The sequence below is a fragment of the Capricornis sumatraensis genome, chromosome 15 (genome assembly GCF_032405125.1).
Source record: "Capricornis sumatraensis isolate serow.1 chromosome 15, serow.2, whole genome shotgun sequence".
In the NCBI taxonomy this organism is placed as follows: domain Eukaryota; kingdom Metazoa; phylum Chordata; class Mammalia; order Artiodactyla; family Bovidae; genus Capricornis; species Capricornis sumatraensis.
Genome location: NC_091083.1, coordinates 64,921,683 through 64,947,282, shown reverse-complemented (window position 1 = coordinate 64,947,282; position 25,600 = coordinate 64,921,683). Strand labels below are relative to the sequence as shown.

Here is a 25,600-nt window from a genome sequence, read left to right as displayed (position 1 = left end):
GCTGGCATCACCTCAGACAAGACTCTTGTAGCAGATTGTATCACAGCCTGAAGGGACAATCTTCCCAGAGAAACTCAGGCCAGGGGCAGACTCTGAATTTCCCTCCCAAAGCTGGAGAACAGGCTCCACAAAGTCAATGGGAGAAATTACGAAGTTGTCTAAAAGCAAACCTAGTGAGTGTCCTACAGAAAAACCTGCAGAAGTCTTCTGTGAAGGGACTGGAGGGGTCTGACCTCCAGGCAGAAAGGTAGTAAGAGTTGCTTAAAGCCCACTGAAATGTCAATGCCTCTCACAAAGGCCTCGGCCAATGGTATACAGACCTGTGAGACTGAAATGGAGCACTGCTGAGGAGCTGGGGAAGCTACAGGACAGCAAGCCTTGCTGCCAGTGGGGCAATGGCTTATTCTCATCCTCAGAAGCCAAGGTTAGTCTTCCTAACAGTTTCATGGGACCCTTCTACAAAAATCCAGCATGTGGGCTTTGAGACACAGAGCCAGAAGTAGCAAATGGCATACCAGCCTTGCTAAGTAAGCCCCACTGGGGGTAGGGGGTACATGCTACTGAATTTATTTGCATGCCCCAAATGGATGGCTCCCACCCCACATACTGACTAGGTTATAAAAAAAGGGCATCTGATGGAGACTACAGATGTGGAGAACAAACTTGGCAGGACGCTACCAAAGAAAGAAAACAAATGCTGGAATGCTCCACTGAGAAGTTCAGAAGCCATTTTCACTCACTTGAGCACTTTCTGAGCCATATCAAGGCAGGCAGAGGCTAGGCCCTTACAGGGACATACAAGCAGCACTGGGGTACCATCTGCGCCCACAGGGAGTCCTCTCAGTCTAGCAGAGAAAACTCTCTGTGAAATAACCAAACTACAAGCTGAAAGCCAAAGGAAATAAAAAAAAACAGAGGGCCACCCAAGAAGTAAAAACAAGCCACAGAATCGATAAAGGAAGTGGAGCAGAAGACATCATCATCTCTAGGCCTGCAGGGGCCCCTTACAGGTAGGGAAATGAGCGCCACGCCACTCACCTGTGGCCGGCTTCCGGAAGCCTCTTAGGAGCGGGGCAGGGTCCCGGGCGAGCTCGGCCTGGCCACGGATAGCAGCGCTGCCCAGGGCCGGAGAGCCGCCGCCGCTGCTGGACGGGCTGCCGCTCTCGCCATCGGCGTGGCGGCCCGAGAACCCTGAAGGCACAGCATTCCACGGGTCAAGAGCATCACGCGCCGTGCCCACGGCTCTCAGACAAGCTTACTTCTCCCAGCTCTCCCTGAGATGCTGCCAGCAATACCGGTGCTTCCACGGCCCAGCCTGGGGCTGTCAGAGATCACCACCTCCTGGTCTGGCTTTAAAATATCATGTAAGAATGCCAAACCGCTGTCTTTAGTTTGCACAGCACTGGACCTTTTACCAAGCACCTGCACACGCCTTCACCGGACCCTCACGACCGCCCCGTGAGGCCAAGGGGAGGGCGCCCAGCGGAGCCCGCGCCAGAACCTAGGTCGGGTCTCACCACCGTGGTGCGCCGCCCGTCAGAGGAGGGCTCCTGACTGTACTGGCTCGGCACTACCTGGGCCAGAAACTGCTGCTGGAGGGAGGCAGGCCCCAGGACCTGAGGAAGGAGCATCACAACCACGAGGTGGCACGTACCTGATGCTGATTCCACGTGGGCCCCGTTTACCTTCAGAGGAGTCAGGACAACTCGAGGCAGCATCACCCCTGTCTTTTTCTTCTGCTTGTTTGCCTGCTTCCCCAGAGAGAATACAAAAGGAGCCCGTGTCACCTGCAGGTCACACCAGCCGTCCCTCTTGGACCACTGTCTCCCCCACTGTCTTGTAAAAGAGAATTAGTGTTCAACCAGTAGGGGCAGGTGATGCCGACTGCAGCAACAACTCAGGCTATGGAGCCACCGTGCCAAACATCATCCCATACTGAAAGGAATGCACTGTTATCCCTAATTTCCAGATGAAGAATCTACCCAAAGCTAGTGAGTGGTGGGCCACAATTCAAACTTCTGACTCCCAAGCTCATGTTCTTTCTCCCCACTGTTCTACTTCTCCCTGCATGTTCCCAGGTTTTTCATAAATACAAACGAAATCATCCATCCACAGTAAAAAGAAAAAACAAACCGCTCTGTTCTCAGATCTACTGCCCACTTTCCCTAAGGCCCACTGTCAAATGATGCTAACAGGTGGAGACCACAGGGATTTTCTCCACACTTCAGCATGCTCACTGAACACAGCAGGAGGAGTTCTATCTTGTGCCTGCCTCTTCATCTACCCAACCCAGTCACGAAGCACTCCCACCTGTGAGGAAGCTCTGTAGCTGTCCCTGGGGTTGGAAAGAGGACGACTCTGAGATTCCGTAGAACAGGAAGCATTTGAAGATGTTTCATCGAGAGAAACTGGAAGAGAGGGAAGTAAAGGCTAGTCCCCAGCTCGACTGTTTGTGGCTCTTCGCCCATCTTGTCAAAGGCACTTACCATCGTTTTCACCACTCACAGTGCTGGCTTCATTAGACCCACAGCTCTCCACATCAGCTGTGTCCTCTGGCTCCTCTCCCTCCACCACAGCTGGACTGCGAGACCACTGCAGGGCATCCTTCTGTGACAACAAGGCATGACTCAGGTGAGCAAAACCCTACAAATCCTACAAGCACAGCAGTCATTCCTAAATGTGTACTGCTTACGGAGAAGCGGGATTTAGAATAATGATTAAATTCCCATCCCTTTCTAACTGACCTCTTTCTTCGAAAATTCTTTTCATATATACATCAAGAAATTCAGATATAACTTTGCATCTAATCATTCATTAAACATTTATGAGGTGCCTCCTATAAGCTACACCATGCTAGTTTTGTGGTGGGGGTCGGGTGGGACTAAGCAGAGGAATCAGAGCCCTACCCCCAAATGAGTAGAGGAGAAAGCCCAAGCTGTAACAATACAAAGCACAGGGATAGAAGAGAGCAGGGGCAGCCCAGAACAGGGAGCATCTAACTGAGCTGGAGGACAGAGGGTTTGGAGGTACAGAAACAGGATTAGGACCAGGGAGGTAAGTTTTCCCAGGAGATGGGCTGCTTGGGCTGAGTTTTAAACAGCGGGCATGTGAGAAATTGGATGTGTGCGCAGGACAGAGACAGCAAGAGGGTTGATGACTGTCATGACACTGTGCTGAGGGATTAACACTGATATATTTTACAGTCTCTGAAGGATATTAATCAGGAGAATGATCTGAGTTTCAGGAATTTCATTCCATTAACCATAGGAAGCCTGGAGGCAGGAAGAAGAGTTAAGACTTTGACAGAAAGCCCTTGAAAAGGATAAAGATCTAAAGTAAGACAGCAGGAAAAAGGTTAGCGTGTAGAGGAGAGTGCCACTCCAAATTTCATCTCCTAACAAACATTTCTTCCAACAGTGTCTGTTTAAGAGTCTCAAATCAATATCCATTTCCAAGGAAAACTTAGGAGCTATCTTGAAACCAGGAAGGAGTATGAATGAATACTGGGGGATGGGGAGGAGGGGGAGCAGAAACAGACTGGGGTGGGGACGCCTTCTTTGAATAAAAGTATGTGAAAAAGAATAGGCAAGGCTTCTTGGGGGGGCCAGGCGGTGTTCATTCAGCCGTGACTGTCAACAGCCATGGCCGGTCCCAGGGCTGCTTTCCGCTGCCTGGGGGTGCCTTGTTCAGAGCTGGGGCCTTAGGGTTGGCCTCCTATGGGGCACATGGAGCCCAGTTTCCAAATGCCTATGGGAAGAAGCTCTTTGACAAGTCCAACAAACATCATTTCTTACACGGCCTGACCCTGTTAGTGGTGTCCCTGTGCAGAAAGCCCCTCTGGGCTGGGTTACCACTAGCTTCTGGAACTACCTTATTCTGCACCATACTACCAGGCTCTGAGTGGAGACCCCAGCTTCCAGAATTTGGCTCCTGTGGGAGGGAGCCTGCTACTCTTGGGCAGACTTGCCTTGGCTCTTTGAGCTTTCTTGTGTTTAATTTCTGGGTACTTTTTTTTTAAGAATTGGAGCAGGGAAGGAATTAAAAGAGAAAGGCAAAAAAAAAAAAAAAAAAAAGAATAGGCAAAATCATGATTATATCACTTAAAAACATGTCAAAAATTTACAAGGGAAACCCACAAAATTCTAACTCATTAATTCCACGGGTCCTTTGATCTACTATATAGTAGCCCTTACTTATCTTCAGGTTTCTTTAACCTTCCATGATCAACCATGGTTTAGAAACATTAAATGGAAAGTAACAGAAATAAAACAATCCATCAGTTTCAAACCGCCCGCTGTTCCGAGTAGTGGGGTGCAATCTCATGCTGTCCAGGTCTGACCCCCACCTGGAAAGTGGACTGTCTCTTTGTCTAGCATACCCTGCCCATGAGTCGATGAGTGGCCACTGCGGTTATCAGATCGACAGTCATGGTTACTGCAGCGCTTGTGTTCAAGCAACCCTTATTTTACTTAGTAATGGCCCCAAAGGCAAACACGGTGCTGCTGGCACTCCTTACTCTGTCTGATTTATACTTTTTACTGTACCTAATATAAAAATTAAATTTTCTCATAGGCAAGTATGTATAGGTATATACAGAGCTAGGTACTATCCACGGTTTGAGGCCTCCCCTTGGGGAGTCTTGGAACGTACTCCCCACCAGACAATGGGGGACTACTGTAGTAAGTCTTCATCAATTTGTTTTCATGAATTTAACCCAATATCATTCTGACCTAATTAATAAAAACAAAATGGCTTTTTATATCTTTATTTCTTTTCCCTACCAACCATAAATGTGCCTCAAGGATCAAAATCTAAAGAGTACTTTTAGTATTAATCTTGCAATTATGCTTATTGGCTGCCATGTTCTTAGAATGATGCAATAAATTTATTCCCTCAATCATACAGGCAGACTAACATAAAATACTCGATTTAATGAAAAAAGAGGTTTATTAATTGTCAAAAAGGACCCCAAAACTCCAGTTCTGGCAGAAGTGTGGGGAAATCACAAATACTGTTGGTGAGAGTGAAAATGGTATTTAAAAGTTTATATACAGATAGTGAGTTAAGAAATTTGTGACCAAAAATCTAAAAATGATATACTTTTTAACCCAACATCTCTAAGATTCACACAGGACATTATTTTAAAAAGGAAAAAAAATCAATCAATTGAACATTAAAATTAATATTCTCTGTTCAGCAAATAATTCCATTAATAGAGTAAAAAGGGCAGGCTACTCTACAGAGCTGAGGAAGAGAGCTCCAACTCATATAACCAATGAAGAACTTGTATCTAAACTGCCTAAGTCAGAAAAAAAAAAAGCAACCCAGGGACTCCCCTGGCAGTCTAGTAGTTAGCACTCTGCACTTTCACTAAGGGGGCTCAGGCTTGATCCTCGGTTGGGGAACTAAGATCCCACATGCCACGAAGTGCAGTCAAAAAGAAAGAAGGAAAAGAAAGAAAGAAAAAGACAATCAGGAAGAAAAATAGGCAGACATGAATTAGGTACTATACCAAAGAGGATGTCTAAATGGCCAACGTTCACATGAAAAGATACTGAACCTCACTAAGTAAGGAAGACACACCAAAAAAAGGCAAGTTAAAACCACAATGAGATGATATCACATCCACAAGAATGGCTAAAATTAAAGTTTAACGATACCAAGCAGTGCTAACGAGGATGTGAACAAGGACACTGAAAATGGATTCAAGCATTTGAGAATGTAGTTTGGCATTATCTGACAGAGTTGAAGATATAAATGTCCTATAACCCAGCAAGTCAGTCCCAGGTTTCAATTCCCTGGAGAAAGACATGCATGTCCACATCAGGAAGCATACCCAGATGCTCACGACACCATCATCTGTAACTTCGGCTATAAACCAAGTGCCCATCAGCAGAATCACTACACGGACTGATCAACGACTGTGCTGACCAATACGCAATAAATGGATATTACACAATAATAAAAAAACCAGTGAGCTACAAGTACTTACAACATGGATGAACTGTATTGTGCTTATGTAGGAGAAAGTCCTTGAATCAACGTACACCCCTTGTGTCCTTTCCCTTTTTAAAGAAAACTGAGGGATAATTTACAAAGAGTGAAATGTATACCACCTGATTAGTTCTGACAAATGCCTATCAAGACACAGGCCATACCCAGAACCCCTAGAAGTTTCCTTTGTGCCCTTCCTAGTCAGTCTGCACAAACACTGCCCCTCTCACCCAAGGGATAATGGTTGTTTCAATGTCTACCACTGGAAACTAGTTTTGCCTGTTGTTGTTGTCTGTGTAAACGGCGTGCGGGATCTTAGACTCATGACCAGAGATCGAACCGTGCCCACCGCAGAGCGGTTCACCGCTGGGCCGCCAAGGAGGCCCCTCAGTCTCCTGCTCGTGGGTCGTCCGTGCTGCTGCATACATCAGCAGCTCATTACAACTTCGCTTTTAAAGAAAAGCTGTAAGACGAAAAGCAGTACAAAGAACACCTGCCATATAATTCTTACCCATGTTCACCTGTTAACACAAACAAATGTTTTTAAAATACAAATCTATTCGTTTGGAAGGCAACTGGCAAAGAGACTAGTGATGAGGGTGAGGGGAACAATCAGTATTAATAAATAAAACCAGATAAAATATTTTCCCATAAGTCAAATGTTTAAAAAAAAAATCTATACTGTCTCTTAGGGAAGGCTGATTGATTGATCGAAGGGTTGTTTAACATGTATTATTAAAAGCTAAGAACAGACCAACCATTCAAGAGTATATTAGAATTCCTGACCAATGCATAGCAAGAAAAAACAAGAAGAAATTAGAAGAAATCAGACTATCATAATTTCTAAGTATAATTAGCTACACTGAAGATCCAAGAGACTCCAAACTAGTATTCAGCAAGGATGTAAGATTCAAAATCACATCAAAAGAAAAAAAAAGCCAGTGATCCTAACATCAGCAATAATACCAATGATTAGAAAATGTAATTTATAACAACGAATGTAAGTTACTCTGAGATAAAGCTCACAACAGAAACATAACCATTTTATGAAGAAAACAAAACTATTGACATAGGTTTAAAACTGAAATAAATGGAGAGCTATATCATGTTCTTGAAGGTAAGACTCAACACTGTAAAGAAGTCAATTCTCTTCAAATTGACTAGCAGATTCAATGAAATTCAATAAAACTCTCAGCTGAATTTTTTTTTTTTTAGTAGTACTTGATTGTACAGGGACAAGCAATGGGCCGCAAATAAGCAAAAGATATTTTCAAAAAGGAACAAGATGAGAGGCTCTGCTTTTTAAAAAAAATAAAGCTCTAGTAAATTAAAGGAGTGGGCTTCCCTGGTGGCTCAGACAGTAAAGAATCTGCCTACAAAGCGGGAGACCCAAATTTGATCCCTGGGTCTGGAAGATCCCCTGGAGAAGAGCATGGCAACCCCCTCCAGTATTCCTGCCTGGAGAATTCCACGGACAGAGGAGCCTGGCAGGCTACAGTCCATGAGGTTCCAAGAGTCAGACACAGCTTAATGACTAACTACACACACAAATTAAAGAAGATTAGCAGTGCTAGGGGGTGGGGAAGGGGAGAACAGGAAATGATTGCTAAAGGGTGTGGGGTTTCTCTACAGGGAATGAAAATGTTTTGGAATTAGATAATGGTGATGGTTGCACACAGTTACGAATATACTAAAAGCCACTGAATTGTACACTTTAAATGGGTAAACTATATGGTCTGTGAGTTATATCCCAATAAACTTGGATAAAAAATTGCTTACTAAATTCAATACCTTTGAAAACATGAACGAATCTAATAAAAATTTGTAAAAACCAAATAAAGAACATTAAAGTATATAAAAAGCTTACAGATCCAAAGTAAAACATCATTAGACAATGGTCTATTACTGTTTTAACTTTCTTATGTGAACCCTAAAGGAAAATTAAAACTAGTAAAAAGCAACCTCTGTGCATGCTTGAGAAAAGGCTTTATCCTTTTTTAAAATACCTAATGTAAAATAAGTTCTTTGAATTTGAAATCCATTTGCATTATCACAAGCAATTTCAATATTACAGCTGTCAAAGAGAAAAGAAAGAGCTATTCTTTTGAAAATGAACACACTCTTTCAATTTAAAGAGAAGAAATTGTCTGAGATCTCACTAATGACAAAAAAGTAGTTTTCATCAACCAGAAATAAATTCCATCAACCAAAATAAATTGCTTGATGTGCCACTGATGGCTGCAAACAAACTTTCTAGTTGACAGGCCCGTGATCCTTCCTTTGAAACCCTTGGGTCTAGCTGTACTTTAGAAGTTAAGATTTCCTGAATTTCAGAATGGCAATATATCATATTAACACGACCAGTAATCCACAATCACAGACGTTAATTTTTTTTGAATTAACATATATGTATATACCAAGTGAAATAAATAGGTTTAAAGTGTCCCTGTCAGTCTAGAGCAGAGATTTGCCACCAAATGAGTTTAGACAAGCCAGGTTTTTACTACCAAATGAGTTAGGAATAAGTTTTTTCAATTCTCAAAATGTTTCGTGTTTTAGTACTGTTAATAAGGGATTTATTCAGTTGGCGAGTCGTGTCAGTCTCTTTTGCTACTCCATGGACTATTACATAGCCCACCAACATCCTCTGTCCACGGGATTTCCCAGACAAGAACACCAGAATGAGTTGCCATTTTCTTCTCCAGGGGATCTTCCCGACCCAGGGATTGAACCCAAGTCTCCTACATTGGGAGGATTCTTTACCACTGAGCCACCTGGGAAGACCAAACAAGGGATTACTAGACCATGGGGAATTTCCGCGTAGCTCAGTGGGTAAAGCATCTGCCTGCAATGTTGGAGACCTGGATTCAATTCCTGAGTTGGGAAGATCCCCTGGAGAAGGAAATGGCAACCCACTCCAATATTCTTGCCTGGGAAATCCCATGGACAGAGGAGCCTAGCGGGCTTCAGTTCATGGGATCGCAAGACTTAGCAATAAATTCTTTCTTCTTTCTAGACCATTAAAAAAGCACTTTTCTCAATAAAAATTTTAAAACATTTAGAAGTTTTGTAATTCTACTTTTCTCACCAACAGATATAAAGAAAATGTAATGAAAGATTTTTGAGCCCCCCCAATGACTACCTCCATTTTACCCATTAAAAGATAGGGAAGTTATCTCCTAGAAAAATGTCACACATTTGCATATGAAGAGTACAAAAGTAAAAGGATGATCATTACAGCAGTTTTACTATTACAGTTTGTAATTGGGCAAAACTGGGAAAAAATGTGAAAAACCTAAATGTCTATAACTGGGTACTGGATAGATAATATTGATATGATATACTACTAAACAGTAGGTAAGAGGAATTAAAAAAATACATCTACAAAAACAAAGCACACATTTTTCATGGATACATATGAATAAGAAGGATGCACTTTAAACTGATGATAATCTTTGGTTGCTACTGGGAAGGAACAAGGGACACAGGCCTGGATGGCATGAATAAGGGTAGGGTTTGGTGTGGAAGTCAAAGGCATTTCCCACTTTCTCTGCACAAAAGCTGCAGCTCCCATTTAAACAGGGTGAAATGAACACACACACAGCTCTCTGCAAACTCCTGCAGCCTCATTTGGAATGGCTGTATTTTAAACGGTATAAACACAAAGAGAACAAAGGAAGAGAAGGAAGCACATGAGAATTATCAACAGAATTACAGAAGATGAATAGTAGGAAGACAAGAAGTGACTGAATACTCAGCAAGGAAAGACAACTGAAGTCTAAGACAGCAGAAGGAAAAGTCACAATGACCAGGCCAGCCGTACTGTAAAATCCCTACAGGGACAGGGATTAAGAGGCACCAGGAACCACTGCCGACAGAGGTGAGGCATGGGAATGAAAACAAGAGAACTGGTTGGAATTCTAAGTTAGACCTCTCAGATCTCCTCTCTGTCCCCAGTCAGGCAATACTCTCCTCTGGGTCCAGAAGAAAACAGGAGATTTATATTCTGAATGGACTAAATCAGAGAGGTTCTGGAATAGAGGGCTTCCCACATGGTGCAGTGGTAAAGAACTTGCCTGCAATGGAGGAGACCAGGGTTCGATCCCTGGGTTGGGAAGGTCCCTTGCAGAAGGGAATGGCTACCCACTCCAGTATTCTCGCCTGGAGAATTCCATGGACAGAGGAGCCTGGCGGGCTACAGTCTCTGGGGTCCCAGAGTCAGACACAACTGAGCTAATGCTTTTCTGGAACAGAAGACATTAGCTCAAGGAGTACGGAGAGAGTGAGGTGCCACACTCCGTAAGCCAAAGTATTAAGTCAAAGACCTGTACAAAATGGTGATACCACTAGCTCTCTCCTTCAACTTGACTCCCAAAGCTCTCCCAACAGTGGCAGCCCTACAACTCCAACCCCAGACTGCTCTCTGCTACCTAGCAAACAGTGACCAGCTGAAGGAAAAACACCTTCCAGGTACAGACAACTGGAGGAATTAAAAAAACACAACATCCAGGTCCCCACTCGACGACAGTCGACAAGTAGCGTCCGCAACACAGAATGTGCCAGTTCTCACCGTGAATGATCTATCAAGGCCCACCAGATAAGTAAGGACTACTGCTACAGGAAAGCCAGCAACCAAAATAAACAACAGGAGGAACTGAAAGAAAACAGAGATAATGAAGCTCCCACAACAAATACTCTCAGAGAGACAAAGACAAGCACAAAATGCTATTTTAAAAAAACAAAAAGAAGAAACATCTGAGACCACAAGCAATGTGCTAGTAATTTAAAATAATACCGAAAAAAAAAAAAAATCAGCAACAACCAATAGGCTATTCCCCAGAGAAGTGACTCAAAAGAAAGAGAGAATGGACTGCATCAAGAAAAGTCCCACATACAACAAACAGAAGTTCCAAAAAGAGAACACAGAATAGAGGATAGTAGGTTTTCCCAAAATTAAAAGACCCGAGTCTTCAGGTTTATTTAATAAGGCAAAATGCCCTGCACAATGAATGAAAAAAGACCCATTCCACAGCATAACCCCACACTTCCAATGCAGCGGCACAGGTTCGATCTCTGGTCGAGGAACTAAGATGCACTGATGCACCCCAAAACAAAAACAAACAAAACAAAAAAACCACAACGTATCCTGGAAATCACTCTTTCATTTTATAGACATTCCTTCTCGTTCTCTTCTCAGCTGTATAATGCTCCACGATGCAAACATACCAAAGTTTGTTTATGGAACTACTTCCCTACATGAAGGCATTTAGATGGCTTTTAAATATTTTACAAACAGAAACACCACTGCCTTGAATAACCTTGTGAATCTATGCTTTTGTATTATTGAAGGTATATCTTCAGGGTAAATTCTTGAAGTAGAAACGATGAATCAGAAGGTAGATGTAGAAGTAATTTTGTTAACAGCCAAGTTGCCCTCAAAAAAAGTTGTACAGATTCGTATTCCCAAAGCTAAGTATGACAGTGATTGTTTTCCCACAGCCTTAAAAGGAGAAAACATTGTGATACTTTAAATTTTGTTGCTTTATGTGTTTCAAGTAACACAACCACACTGAAGGAGGGCAAGGGTGGATCTAAAGCAAGCAGCAACTCCTGAAAATAATATTTTCACTATATACACACACACACACACGGCCAATTCTGGAAGCATTAAATGTTTATTCTAGAACTTAGCAAATAAGTAGATACAAAGTAGATAAAGTAGGGAGCCAAACCTAAATTTAACAGCCAAAAAATACAAGGCTTCCATAGAAGAAACTGTAGTAAATATTCACTGGCCAAGAAAGATTTCTAAAAAACACCAACTTTATCCTTTAAAAATGTTGATAAAATGATAAAATTTGCAATTTCTCAAAATTGCAGATTTCTAATCAAAGACAGCTTAATAAAAATGAAAAGGCAGGGACTTCCCTGGTGGTTCAGAGGTTGGACACGGTGTTTTCACTGCCATGGCCCTAGGTTTGATCCCTGATCAGGGAACTAAAACCCCACATACTGCGAGGGGAAGAGGGGCAGATCTTAAAAAAAAAAAGAAAAGGCAGCCAGCAGACTGGGAAAAATATCTGCAATACGTATATCTGACAAAGGATTTGTATCCATAGCGTATTGTTTTTTTAAATCTACAAATGAAAACCAAAATGACTATACTTCGACTTAGAAATAAAAAGGAAAGTGCTGCTATTTTCTTCCTTCCATTACGTGTGTGTGTATGAGAAAGGTGGAGAGACGAGCCCCAGTGGCCAAGAGTAGGATGTCAGAGTCCGAGTAGGGGACAGAAGGTATTCACATCTGAGGGTAGCATTCATGGTGTGGGAGTGAGAGCTCAAGAAGGGTGAAACTCCCAAACAAAGAATGACAAGAGGCAGTGTATCAAAGCTCAAATTGGGTGAGGAGGGTGTTTATATAAGAAGGCAGCCGTGTGTGTGTGTGTGTGTGTGTGTGTGTGCGCGCGCGCGCGCGCGCGTGTGCAGGGTGGGGAGGTCAGAATTTGTGCAGGTGGGTCCATCATCCATGGGGGCCAAGCCAGGAGATGGGGTTGGAGTCTAAGATGGGTCAAGAGGTCATGTTCATGAGGGAAGGGCAGCAACAGTGATAGAGATTAATTATCTAAGAGACTGGGAAGATTAAACAAGTAAATATATTAAGAGAGATATATTAGAGATATGTATGTAAATATACACAAATATTCCTTAGCCTCTTCTCACTGAGAGGAACCAGGATCAACAACACCCCAATAACAGCAAGCATATCTAGAACCTAGATCTTGGCTTCTAAATACCACTACACAATAAAAGAACCAGTGTCAAGGTAGGCAAAGTACACAGTGAGCCTAAATCATCTTTCGCCAGAAAGATGACATCACTCCAAGAATGATGGGACTATGTCAAAGGGACACACAAACCAGACTGACAAAACTCCCACCAGCCAAGTCAGGGACAACATGAACATCTGCAGCTAGAGTAGCCCCTGCTCACTGCAACTAGAGAAAGCCCATGCACAGCAATGAAGACCCAGTGCGGTCATAAATAAATTAGTAAGTTGTAACACACCAAGTGAAACAGAAAACCAGGATATCATATCGATATAAACAACCCAAAATTTAGAATGGTATATCACAGTTTCAAAGCCCCTCCCACAAAATAGTTATTCAAAGGTGGCGGGGGCGGAGAGGAGCTTTACAGCTATGAAATCTGGCAGATGCTCCTTAACCAAGTGGCATCCTTAGTAATAGGACACGTTGAAATAATGAGCAAACTGAGAAGATGCATTAAGAAGCGTCACTCCTCTGACGTGCCTGATACAGACGCATAACTGGACTCATGAGTAAACCTAAGAAAAGCCCAAATGGACACATTTTATGAAGTAAGTATGACAAAGTCTTCGAAAGAGTCAGGGCCATGAAAGTCGAGGAAAGAGGAAGGAACTTTTCTAGACTGAAGGAGACCAAAGGTTTATAGCAACTGCATACGACATGTAAACTCTGAATCAGACTCTTTATGCATAAAGGACACTACAGGGACAATTGAGCAAAACTTAAATGGAATCCAAAGAATAGATGGCAAAAATGCCACAATGTAATTTTTTGAATTTGATACATGTATTAAGAACATGTAATACATGTCCTTAATTGTAAAGTTATACATTTAAGTATTATAACAAGGCTCTAAAATGGTTCCAGAAAAGTGATAAATTTTGCACTGTACTTAAAATTTTTTTGAAAGCTTATCATTGTTAAAAAATACTTTTTTAAATGGGAAAAACTTTAACAGACAACTTATATGACATGAATGATCAGTAAGAACATGAAGAAAAGGTACTCAACAACATTTATCATGAAAAATATCAATTAAAATGAGGTATGTGTAAAAAAAAAATCATATATTTCACCAACACAGTATAATTTTTCACAAAATTCAATACACATTCATGAGAAAAACTTTCCGCAAACTAGGAACAGAAGAGAACCTTCTCAACTCGGTAAAGAGCATCTCCTAGTATCTACAGGCTAACAAACACTAATGATAAAAGACTGAGTGTGCTCAGTCACTCAGTGGTGCCCAGTTTTTTGCCACATGGACTGCAGTCTGCCAGGCTCAATTGTCCATTAGACTTTCCAGGCAAGAATATTAGAGCGGGTTGCCATTTCCTTCTCCAGGATATCTTCCCAACCCTGGAGTTAAACCAGCATCTCCTCCATTGCTTTCCCACTAAGACTGAGAAGAAGGCAAGGATGTCCACACACACCACTCCGATTTAACATATCACCTGAAATCCTAGCCAGTGAAATCAGACAAGAAAAGGAAATAAAAGACACACACATCAAAAAGAATATATACATAAGTGGCCCTATTCACAGATAACATGACAATCTACATAGAAAATCCCAAAGAATCTAAAGGAAAAACTCCTAGACTAGGTGAATTTATCACATTCACAGGATATAGGCCAACATTTAAAAAAAAATCAATCCTGTCTATATGCTAGCAATCAACAATTAGAAACCAAAATTAAAAGCACCATACTATTTACAAATTAAGGTATGTATCTAACAAGTCATGTACAGACTCTGGATGCTAAAACCCAAAACTGTTGATGAAAATACCAAAAACAATTTTAAGTAAATGAAAAGTCATACCATCCATAAAATGGAAGAGTCAACATAGTTGCCATTTCTCCCCAAAGTGATCTATTGGTTTAATATATTTACTACTAAAATCTCAAAATATTTTATAGATATAGTTGAGACAGTTCTATATGGAAAAGCAAAGATACCATAATAGGTAAAACAGTTCTGAAGAAGAATAAAATTGGAGGAATCACATTACCTAATTGAAAAACTTATCAGATGGCTATACAACAGCAATCAAGACAACACGGTACTGACAGAGGAAAAGGCATATAGGCATGAATGGTCAGAGACCAAAAGCGGAACCATATGCAACACAGCCAACTGATTTTTTACAGAGTATCAGACAACTTAAGGGCCTGCAAGGCGGCTCAGTGGCAAAGAATCCACATGCCAATGCAGAAGACCCAGGTTCAGCCTCCGGGTCAGAAGATCCCCTGGAGAAGACGATGGTGAGCCACTCCAGTATTCTTGCCTGGGAAATCCCACGGACAGAGGGGCCTGGCAGGCTACAGTCCATGGGGTCGCAAACAGCCAGACTCGACTTAGCAACTAAACAACAACAAACATTATCAGAGTTGTATTTTAGAATCATTCTGACAGGAATCTGAACACTGCATTACAGACGGCGAAGAGTCTGAAAACCAGAGGGCGCTAATTAAGAGACTAATGCAATTGTTAGGCCAGGGGTAATTACTGCCTAAGTAAGAATGTTAGAACTGTAAGGAAAAAGACTTATGAGCATTAAGAATGAATGAAAGGAACACATATAGGCCAGTTCTGTAAAAGAAAGAAAAGGAAATAAGAAAACATTTATCTGTGTATCTTTATAAAAATAAACACAAGAACGATAAATTCCACCTCCAAATCACTGCAGATGGCAACTGCAGCCATGAAATTATAAGTCTCTTGCTCCCTGGAAGAAAAGCTATGACCAACCTAGACAGCACATTAAAAAGCAGAGACATTACTTTGCCAACAAAGGTCCGTCTAGTCAAAGCTGTGGTTTTTCCAGTAGTCATGTGTGAATGTAAGAGTTGGACTATAAAGAAAGCTGAGCACCAAAGAATTGATGATTTTGAACTGTGGTGCTGGAGAAGACTCAAGAGTCCCTTGGACTGCAAGGAGATCCAACCAGTCCATCCTAAAGGAAATCAGTCCTGAATATTTATTGGAAGGACTGATGCTGAAGCTGAAACTCCAATACTTTGGCCATCTGATACAAAGAACTGACTCACTGGAAAAGACCCTGATGCTGGGAAAGATTAAAGGCAGGAGGAGAAGGGGACAACAGAGGATGAGATGTTTGGATGGTATCACCAACACAATGGACATGAGTTTGAGTAGGCTCCAGGAGTTGGTGATGGACAGGGAAGCCTGGCATGCTGCAGTCCATGGGGTTGCAAAGAGTCAGACATGACTGAGCAACTGAACTGAACTTAAAAGCAAGACTCAAAAGGATACATTTCTAAGTAACTTCATCTGCATTTCAGAACAAAGTTCAAAAATATTAATATGAATACAAAAATATCCAGAATCCAAGGTTTAACTTAGAATGTCTGTCATCCAATAAAAAATTATTAGGAATGCAAACCAGAGGAATTTAACCTATAATGACAAAAATAAATAGAAACAGACCCCAAAATGACACATGGCTGGACTACTGAAGAGTCTACAGAAAGTTATTAAAAGCAAACCTTGAAGACACTGTGAGTGTAGGTTCAGTTCCAGCCCACTGCAATAAAGTGATTATCGCAATAAAGCAAGTCACACCAGCTTTTTGGTCAACACTGAAACCAGACTGATTATATTCTTTGCAGCCAAAGATGGAGAAGCTCTATACAGTCAACAAAAACAAGACCAGGAGCTGACTGTGGCTCAGATCATGAACTTCTTATTACCAAATTCAGACTCAAATTGAAGAATAGGGAAAACCGCTAGACCATTCAGGTATGACCTAAATCAAATCCCTTATGATTACACAGTGGAAGTGAGAAATAGATTAAAGGGCCTACATCTGATAGACAGAATGCCTGATGAACTATGGAATGAGGTTCGTGACACTGTACAGGAGACAGGGATCAAGACCATCCCCATGGAAAAGAAATGCAAAAAAGAAAAATGGCTGTCTGAGGAGGCCTTACAAATAGCTGTGAAAAGAAGAGAGGCAAAAAACAAAGGAGAAAAGGAAAGATATAAGCATCTGAATGCAGAGTTCCAAAGAATAGCAAGAAGAGATAAGAAAGCCTTCTTCAGTGATCAATGCAAAGAAATACAGGAAAAGAAGACAATGGGAAAGACTAGAGATCTCTTCAAGAAAATTAGAGATACCAAGAGAACATTTCATGCAAAGATGGGCTTGATAAAGGACAGAAATGGTATGGACCTAACAGAAGCAGAAGATATTAAGAAGAGGTGGCAAGAATACACAGAAGAACTGTACAAAAAAGATCTTCATGACCCAGATAATCACCACATCTAGATGATGTGGTCATTCATCTAGAGCCAGACATCCTGGAATGTGAAGTCAAGTGGGCCTTAGAAAGCATCACTACAAACAAAGCTAGTGGAGGTGATGGAATTCCAGTGGAGCTATTTCAAATCCTGAAAGATGATGCTGTGAAAGTGCTGCACATAATATGCCAGCAAATTTGGAAAACTCAGCAGTGGCCACAGGACTGGAAAAAAGTCAGTTTTCATTCCAACCCCAAAGAAAGGCAATGCCAAAGAATGCTCAAACTACCACACAATTGCACTCATCTCACATGCTAGTAAAGTAATGCTCAAAATTCTCCAAGCCAGGCTTCAGCAATACGTGAACCGTGAACTTTCTGATGTTCAAGCTGGTTTTAGAAAAGGCAGAGGAACCAGAGATCAAATTGCCAACATCCACTGGATCATCAAAAAAGCAAGAGAGTTCTAGAAAAACATCTATTTCTGCTTTATTAACTATGCCAAAGCCTTTGACTGTGTGGATCACAATAAACTGTGGAAAATTCTGAAAGAGATGGGAATACCAGACCACCTGACCTGCCTCTTGAGAAATCTATATGCAGGTCAGGAAGCAACAGTTGGAACTGGACATGGAACAACACACTGGTTCCAAATAGGAAAAGGAGTACGTCAAGGCTGTATATTGTCACCCTGCTTATTTAATGTATATGCAGAGTACATCATGAGAAACGCTGGACTGGAAGAAACACAAGCTGGAATCAAGATTGCCGGGAGAAATATCAATAACCTCAGATATGCAGATGACATCACTCTTATGGCAGAAAGTGAAGACGAACTAAAAAGCCTCTTGATGAAAGTGAAAGTGGAGAGTGAAAAAGTTGGCTTAAATCTCAACATTCAGAAAACGAAGATCATGGCATCCAGTCCAATCACTTCATGGGAAATAGACAGGGAAATGGTGTCAGACTTCTACTTTGCCGACTAAGGTCCGTATAGTCAAGGCTATGATTTTTCCTGTGGTCATGTATGGATGTGAGAGTTGGACTGTGAAGAAGGCTGAGTGCCAAAGAATTGATGCTTTTGAACTGTGGTGTTGGAGAAGACTCTTGAGAGTCCCTTGGACTGCAAGGAGATCTAACCAGTCCATTCTGAAGGAGACCAGCCCTGGGATTTCTTTGGAAGGAATGATGCTAAAGCTGAAACTCCAGTACTTTGGCCACCTCATGTGAAAGAGTTGACTCATTGGGAAAGACTCTGATCCTGGGAGGGATTGGGGGCAGGAGGAGAAGGGGACGACAGAGGATGAGATGGCTGGATGGCATCACTGACTTGATGGACGTGAGTCTGAGTGAACTCCGGGAGTTGGTGATGGACAGGGAGGCCTGGCGTGCTGCGATTCATGGGGTCGCAGAGAGTCGGACACGACTGAGCGACTGAACTGAACTGTAGTCTATTAACTGTCTGATAGCATTATGTTTAAAAAAATAATGTACATATCTTAATTAAAAAAAACTTTACTGTTTAAAAAATGCTAACCATCACCTAAGACTTCATCAAGTCATTATCTTTCTTGCTGGTGGAGGGTCTCACCTTCATGTTTATAGCTAGACTGGTCAGGATGGTGGTTAAAGCCTAGAGTGGCCACTGCAATTTCTTACAATAAGACAATAAAATATGCCAAATCAAAAGATTCTTTCATGAAAGATTTATCCATAGCAGGTAATGCTACTGGATAGCATTTTACCCACAGCGGAACTTCTTTCAAAACTGGAGTCAATCCTCTCAAACCCTGCCACTGCTTTACCAACTAAGTTTATGTAACATTCTAAATCCTTTGCTGTGATTTCAACAATCTTCACAGCATCTTTTCCAGGAAAAGAAACCACCTCAAGAAATCACTTTCTCTGCTCATCCATAAGAATCACTCTTCATTTGTTCAAGTTTTACCATGAGATTAAAGCAATCCAGTCCATCTTCCAGCTGCGCTTCTAACTCTAGTTCTCTTGCTCTTCCCATCGCATCTGCGTTTATTTCCTCCACTAATGTCTTGAACCGTTCAAAGTCAGTCATTCGTGAGTGTTGGAATCAACTTCTTCTTTCAAACTCCTGTTTCTTTAATGTCAGTATTTTGACCTCTTCCCATGAATCATGAATGTTCTGAATGGCATCTAGAATGGTTAATCCTTTCCAGTTTACTTTGCTAATCCTTTAAAATTTACTTTGCCAGGACCCATCAGAGTAGTAACTATCTATGGCAGCTTTATCCTTACAAAATCTATGTCTTAAATAATAAGATCTGAAAGTTGAAATAACTGCTTCATCCACGGCTATAGAACAGATGTTGCGTTAATGAGCATGAAAACACTAATCATGTTGTACATCTCCACCAAAGCTCTTGGGTGACCAGGCGCATTGTCAATAAGCCATAATATTCTGAGTTTTCTTTTCCTGAGGATAGTGAATTTAAAGTGTTCAGCAAACTGTGTTATAAACAGATCTACTTTCACCCAGGCTTTGTTGTTCTATTTCTAGAACACAAATAGATTTACCATTAATTCTTCAGGGCCCCATGATTTTCAGAATGGTAAATGAGCACTGACTTCAACTTAAAGTCACTAGTTGCATTAGCCCCTAATAAGAGTCAGCCTATCCTTTTAAAGCTGAGCTTCGACTTCTCTCTAGCTATGAAAGTCCTAGATGGCATCTTCCTCCAACAGAAGGCCACAGTGTATAGCCATCTTCATTCCTTACCTTAGTGAAGTCTTCTGGATAACTTGCTGCAGCTTCTCTATCACCACTTGTGGCTTCACCTTGCATTTTTGTTACAGAGATGGGCTTCTCTTCTCAAACTTAATAAACCAACCTCTGCTGGCTTCAGACTTCTCTTCTGCAGCTTCCTCACCTCTCTCAGTCTTCAGAGAACTAAAGAGAGCTGGGCCACATTCTGGATGAGGCTTTGACTTCAGGGAATGTTGTGGCTGGTGTGTTCTTCTGTCCAGAACACTTAAGACTTTCTCCACATCAGCAATAAGGCTGCTTTGCTTTCTAATCATTCCTGTGCTCACTGGAGTAGCACTTTTAATTCCTTCAAGAACTATTCTTTTGCATTCATAACCTGGCTAATTATTTGGCACAAGAGGTCTAGTTTTTAGCCTATCTTGGGTTTTAACATGCCTTCTTCACTAAGCTTAATCATTTCAAATTTTTGACTTAAAGTGAGAAACACAGAATTCTTTCTTTGACATGAACACTTAAGAGGCCATTGTAGGATTATTAATTGGCCTAATTTCAATACTGTTATGTCTCAGGAACAGGGAGTCCCAAGGAGGAGGAGAGAGATGGGGGAACAGCTAGTCAGTGGAACAGTCAGAACACAAGAAAACTTACTAAGTTTGCAGTTTTATCTGGGCACAGTTCATGGCACCCCACAACAATTATAACAGTAATATCAAAGATCACTGATCACCAAAAAAATAATAGTAGTGAGAAAGTTTAAAATATTGCTAAAATTAGCAAAATGTGACACAGAGATATGATGGCAGCAAACGCTGTCAGAAAACGATGCCGACAGACTTGCTCAAGGAAGAGCTGCCATAAACTTTCAAGTAAAACAAAACGAAACACATTCCATGCAAAGCACAAGGTATGCCTATATATTTCATGTGATGAAAATTAAGCACATTAAGCAGAGACACGTAAAATATAAACAACACCCAAACAGATCTAACACTACGGAAAAAAAGGTTGGTGACAATGAGGATGTAGCAGAGAAACTAACCAAAACAAAACCAGAAGAAACAGAAACAGCACACCAGTAAGTTCTGAAACAATCTCAAGTGGTCAAACTATAAATTATAGGCCCCAGAGTGGGAGGGTAGGAGTCAGAGAAAAATATTTGAAGAAATAATGGCTGAATATTTACCAAATTTGACCCAAGAACTATAGCAAAACCCAGGCAACAGGAAACATGAATTAAATCATGTCAAGGCACGTTGTAATGAAACTGCTGAAAAGCAGAAACGAAAAGAAAATCTTAGGAAATTGCTGACGATCTAGGACTCCACACTTTGACTGCTGTGGGTCCAGTTCGATCTCTGCTCAGGACACTCTAAAGATCCCAAGTGACATGCCTAAAAGATCCTGCCTGCTACAACGAAGACCTAGCACAGCAATAATAAGATAAATCATAAATAATAAGATAAATAATTTTTAAATTTTATAAACAATAAATAAGAACAAATTTTTAAGAAAAATCTTAAAAAGGAGAAGAAAAAGATACTTAGGAACGAAGATTAAAATAAGAGTACACATCTCATCAGAAATAATGGAAGCCAGAAGCAGAGGAGTAAATCCTCAAAGTACAGAAAGAAAAAAATTATCAACAAAGAATTCTGTAACAAGTGAAAAATATCCTTTAAGAAAGAAGGAGAAATAATTTTTCAGACACACAAATGCTTTAAAATACCATCACCAGCAGACTTGCACTACAAGAAACATTAAAGAAAGTCCTTCTAGCAGAATGAAAATTTCAGACAGGCAATAAAGAACACCAGACATTTCTTAAATCTCTCAAAAAGACTCTTAAAAGGACTGTTTAAATGAAAAATAATAACAATGTACTGTGGCGTTTATAACGTCTGTGCAAGTAGAGTGTATGACAACAGCAGTACAAAAACTTGGGGTGCGGGGAGTGAAGTATATTGCTATAAGGGTCCTAAATCCAGGGAAAGTGGCACAGCATTACTTGAAGGCAAACTGTGATGTTAAATATCTATACAATAAATACTAAAGTAACCACTAAGAGAAGAAGAAAAATTATATTTTTTTCAAATCCATAATGCAAAAGAAGGCAGAATAAGAAAAAAGGAACAAAGAATCGAGGACACAAATAGAAAACAACTAACAAGACAGTAGCTTTAAACTCTATAACCTCAGTAATCATACTAAATGTAAACGGTCTACACACGCAACAAAAAGGCAGACATTAACAAACTGCATAAAAGCAAGATCCAACTATAAACAAACCTACCAAAATACTCCTATGAAATACAAAGACACAGGCTAAAAGAAAAAGGAAAAAATACATACCATGCAAACACTAAATCAAAAGAAAGGAGTGGTTATATTACTATGAGATAAAGCAGATTCTGGAGCAAAGAATATTACCTTTGCTCCAGAAATGGTAAAGATGATCAGTTCAAAATGACAGAGGAATCAGTTCATCAAGAGGAATCTAAATGTTCTTGTGCTTTTTAAAGTGAATTTTAAAATGCCTGAAGTAAAAACTGGTAAAACTAAAAGAAATACATAAACCCACAGTTAGAGATTCCAATATCCCCTCCCTATATACAGTTATAATGCTAGCATAAGTGGATAGAAAATCAGTAAGATGAGTAAGAAAATACATAGCTCTGAAAAGCACTATCCACCAACAAGCTAATCAACATTTACAGAACACATCACTCCACAGCAGAATATACATTGTTTTCAAGTACACGTGGAACATTTATCCAGACCAATTGTATTCTGGGCCATAATACAAGCCTCAATAAAGTTAAAAGGATTCAAATCATACAAGGTGTGTTCTCTTACCACAACAATAATTACATTAAAAATCAGTAGCAAAAAGATCTCTGGATATTTCCCAAATATATTGAAACTAAATATCAACCTCCAAATAACCAGTAATTTAAAGAAACAATAGAAAAATTATAAAGGCATTTTGAACAGAATAAAAATACATCAAATTGTGCTGTACACATTAAATGCTTATTTTAGGAAAGAGGGATGTCTCAAATAAATACCTCAGCTTCCATCATGAGAAAAATGGGGAGAAGGGAGCAAATTAAACCAAAATCGAGCGTAAGAAAGAAAATAACAAAAACAAGCAGAGATCAACAAAACAGAAAACAGGTAAACCATAGAGAAGAGCTAAAGAAACTAAAAGCTGATTTTTCAGGTAATTACTAAAACTGATGAACCACTGCTGCTGCTGCTAAGTCACTTCAGTCGTGTCCGACTCTGTGCGATGCCATAGATGGCAGCCCACCAGGCTCCCCTGTCCCTGGGATTCTCCAGGCAAGAACACTGGAGTGGGTTGCCATTTCCTTCTCCAATGCATGAAAGTGAAAAGTGAAAGTGAAGTCGCTCAGTCGTGTCCGACTCTTAGCAACCCCATGGACTGCAGCCCACCAGGCTCCTCCGTCCATGGGATCTTCCAGGCAAGAGTACTGGAGTGGGCTGCCGTTGCCGTCTCCAATCCAGGCTCCTAGCTTCTTTCAAATGTGCAATACAGAACTGCTAACTCTAGCCACCGTGCTATACATCACCATTGCATTCACTTTATAATTGGAAATTTGGACCTTTTAACCCCCTTCCCCTTCTTCACCTACTTCAGATGAACCACTGGGCAGATTAATAAAGACAGAGACACAAATTACCAGTATCAGGAAGACAGCAATGACATTACTACAGATCCTACAAATGTTAAAAAGATAAGGAAATAAACACTATAAACAGCCTTATGACAATAATTTTGACAATCTGGATGAAAAGGATACAAACTACTAAAACTCACCCAGGAAGAAAGAGATAACCTAAACAACTCTATATCAATAAAAGAAATTGAATTTATAATTAAAAATCTCCAACTTCATATGGCTCCTTAGGTGAACTCTATTTAAGGAAGAAATAATAGCAATTCTATAAAAACTCTTTCAGAAAATCTAAAAGGAAAAGATAGTTTCCAATTGCTATAATCTGAATGTGTCCCCCATATCCTCTTCCAAATTCAAACACTGGAATCCTTATGTCCAATGTGACAGTATTCAAAGGTGGGACCTTTGAGCTGTGATTAAGGCATGAGGTGGATTATTTAGTGACCTCATGAATGGAATCAGCACTCTTATAACCATGTGATGGTATAATAAGAAGTCCGCAACTTCGAGGACTTCTCTGGCAGTACAGTGGTTAAGACTCTGTACTTCCAGTGCAGGGGACACAAGCTCAATCTCTGGTTGGGGAACTAAGATCCCACATGCTATGCGGCAAAGCCAAGGGGAAAAAAAAGTCTGCAACTCAGAAGAGGGCCCTCATCCCACCATGAGGGACCCTTGGATCTTCTAGCTTCCAAAATGGTGAGAAATAAATTTCTGCTGTTTATAAGCTACACCATCTGCAGTATTTTGCTACAGCAATCCAAAGACACTAATTCATTCTGTAAGAACAGCATTATTCTCACATGAAAAGAAAACTGCAGTCCAATACACGTCATAAACATAAATGCATATATTTTCATTGCTAACAAATGTTAACAATAGTTGAATCTGGGTAAATGATATAAGGGTATTTTTGTAGTATTTATTTTCTCCTTGCAACTTTTCTGTGAGTTGAGAATTATTTCCTAACAAAAAGTTTTGTTTTGTTTTGTTTTACAAATAACAATACATGAAAATACTGTTAGCCCAGTTCCTGGAACAAATTAAGAGCTCAATAAATGCTAACTATAATATAATCACCTAATTCAACTCCTCATATTATAGATGATGAAACTGAGGCTCAGAGAATAAGTAATTTATCCAAAGTCATTCTATTAGTTAGTGACTAAAAGTCCAGTCTCTAGGTTCAGCCTTTCCCCTACTCCCTGACCACCACAGAGAAAATTTCATAATGACTCACTAACTTGTTTAAAACAGAACAAAAATGGGAAATACATTTCTGGTTCTTTTTCTAGTTATGTCGTAATGTGCCCAAAGGGAAAATGTCTCCACCATACAAACAAGCCATTTTGGGGAACTTCACCAAAAGTTTAGGATAAGAAAGGAGAATAAGAAGGTGAGACCTTGGTCTGAGTTAAATGGATAAGATAAAGAGACTGATCAGAGAGGAAAATTAGGAGAGATAATGAGAGACTGTGAACTAGAATATATACCCCGATTCTGTCAGGGTAAGAGACAGGATAGGATTACTATGAAAAAGGGGTAACGTGATCTAGCAGCTGACTGCATGTAAAAGAAGAAAAAGAAGAAGTCAGGAGTAACTCAGCTTCTGACTCTGGGTTACTGTGAAGACAGTGAGGGCACAGACAGAAGCAGGAAGCCTAAGAGGAAGGCTGATCTGTGGTGCCAGAAAGAGGACGCGAGATAAAGACAAGGTGAAGCTGTGATAACAGTGGAATCTTCATATGGAAATGTCCTTTAGGGCATGTGGATCTGGAGTTCTTGAATTACAGACAAAACTTTGGGCATTTGCCCACTCGGCTGTGATAGCTGAAGATAGGATCACTAGGGACTTCGCTGGCAGTCCAGTGTTAAGACTGTGCTTTGAATCGGGGGAGTGGGTTCAATCCCTGGTCCCCAGGCATGTGGGAACTAAGACCCCACGTGCAAAGGGGCACAGATTAGATCACTTTAAAAAAAAAAAAAAAAGAAGAAGAAAATCTTGGGAATTCCCTGGAGGTCCAGTGGTCAAGACTTGGCTCTTCCACTGCCCAGGTTCAATCACTGGTTG

General features: G+C 40.7%; 1 protein-coding gene across 1 annotated transcript in view; it reads right to left on the bottom strand.

Annotated features, from left to right (window-relative positions):
• Positions 1–25,600, bottom strand: part of ASXL1 (ASXL transcriptional regulator 1) — a 66,031-nt gene that overhangs the window by 8,584 nt on the left and 31,847 nt on the right. The window contains exons 5-8 of the mRNA XM_068987133.1: positions 2,487–2,607; positions 2,311–2,408; positions 1,655–1,748; positions 1,039–1,191 (exon numbers count right to left, since the gene is read on the bottom strand). Coding sequence (XP_068843234.1) covers positions 1,039–1,191; positions 1,655–1,748; positions 2,311–2,408; positions 2,487–2,607 — 466 coding nt within the window. The remainder of the gene's footprint in view (positions 1–1,038; positions 1,192–1,654; positions 1,749–2,310; positions 2,409–2,486; positions 2,608–25,600) is intronic.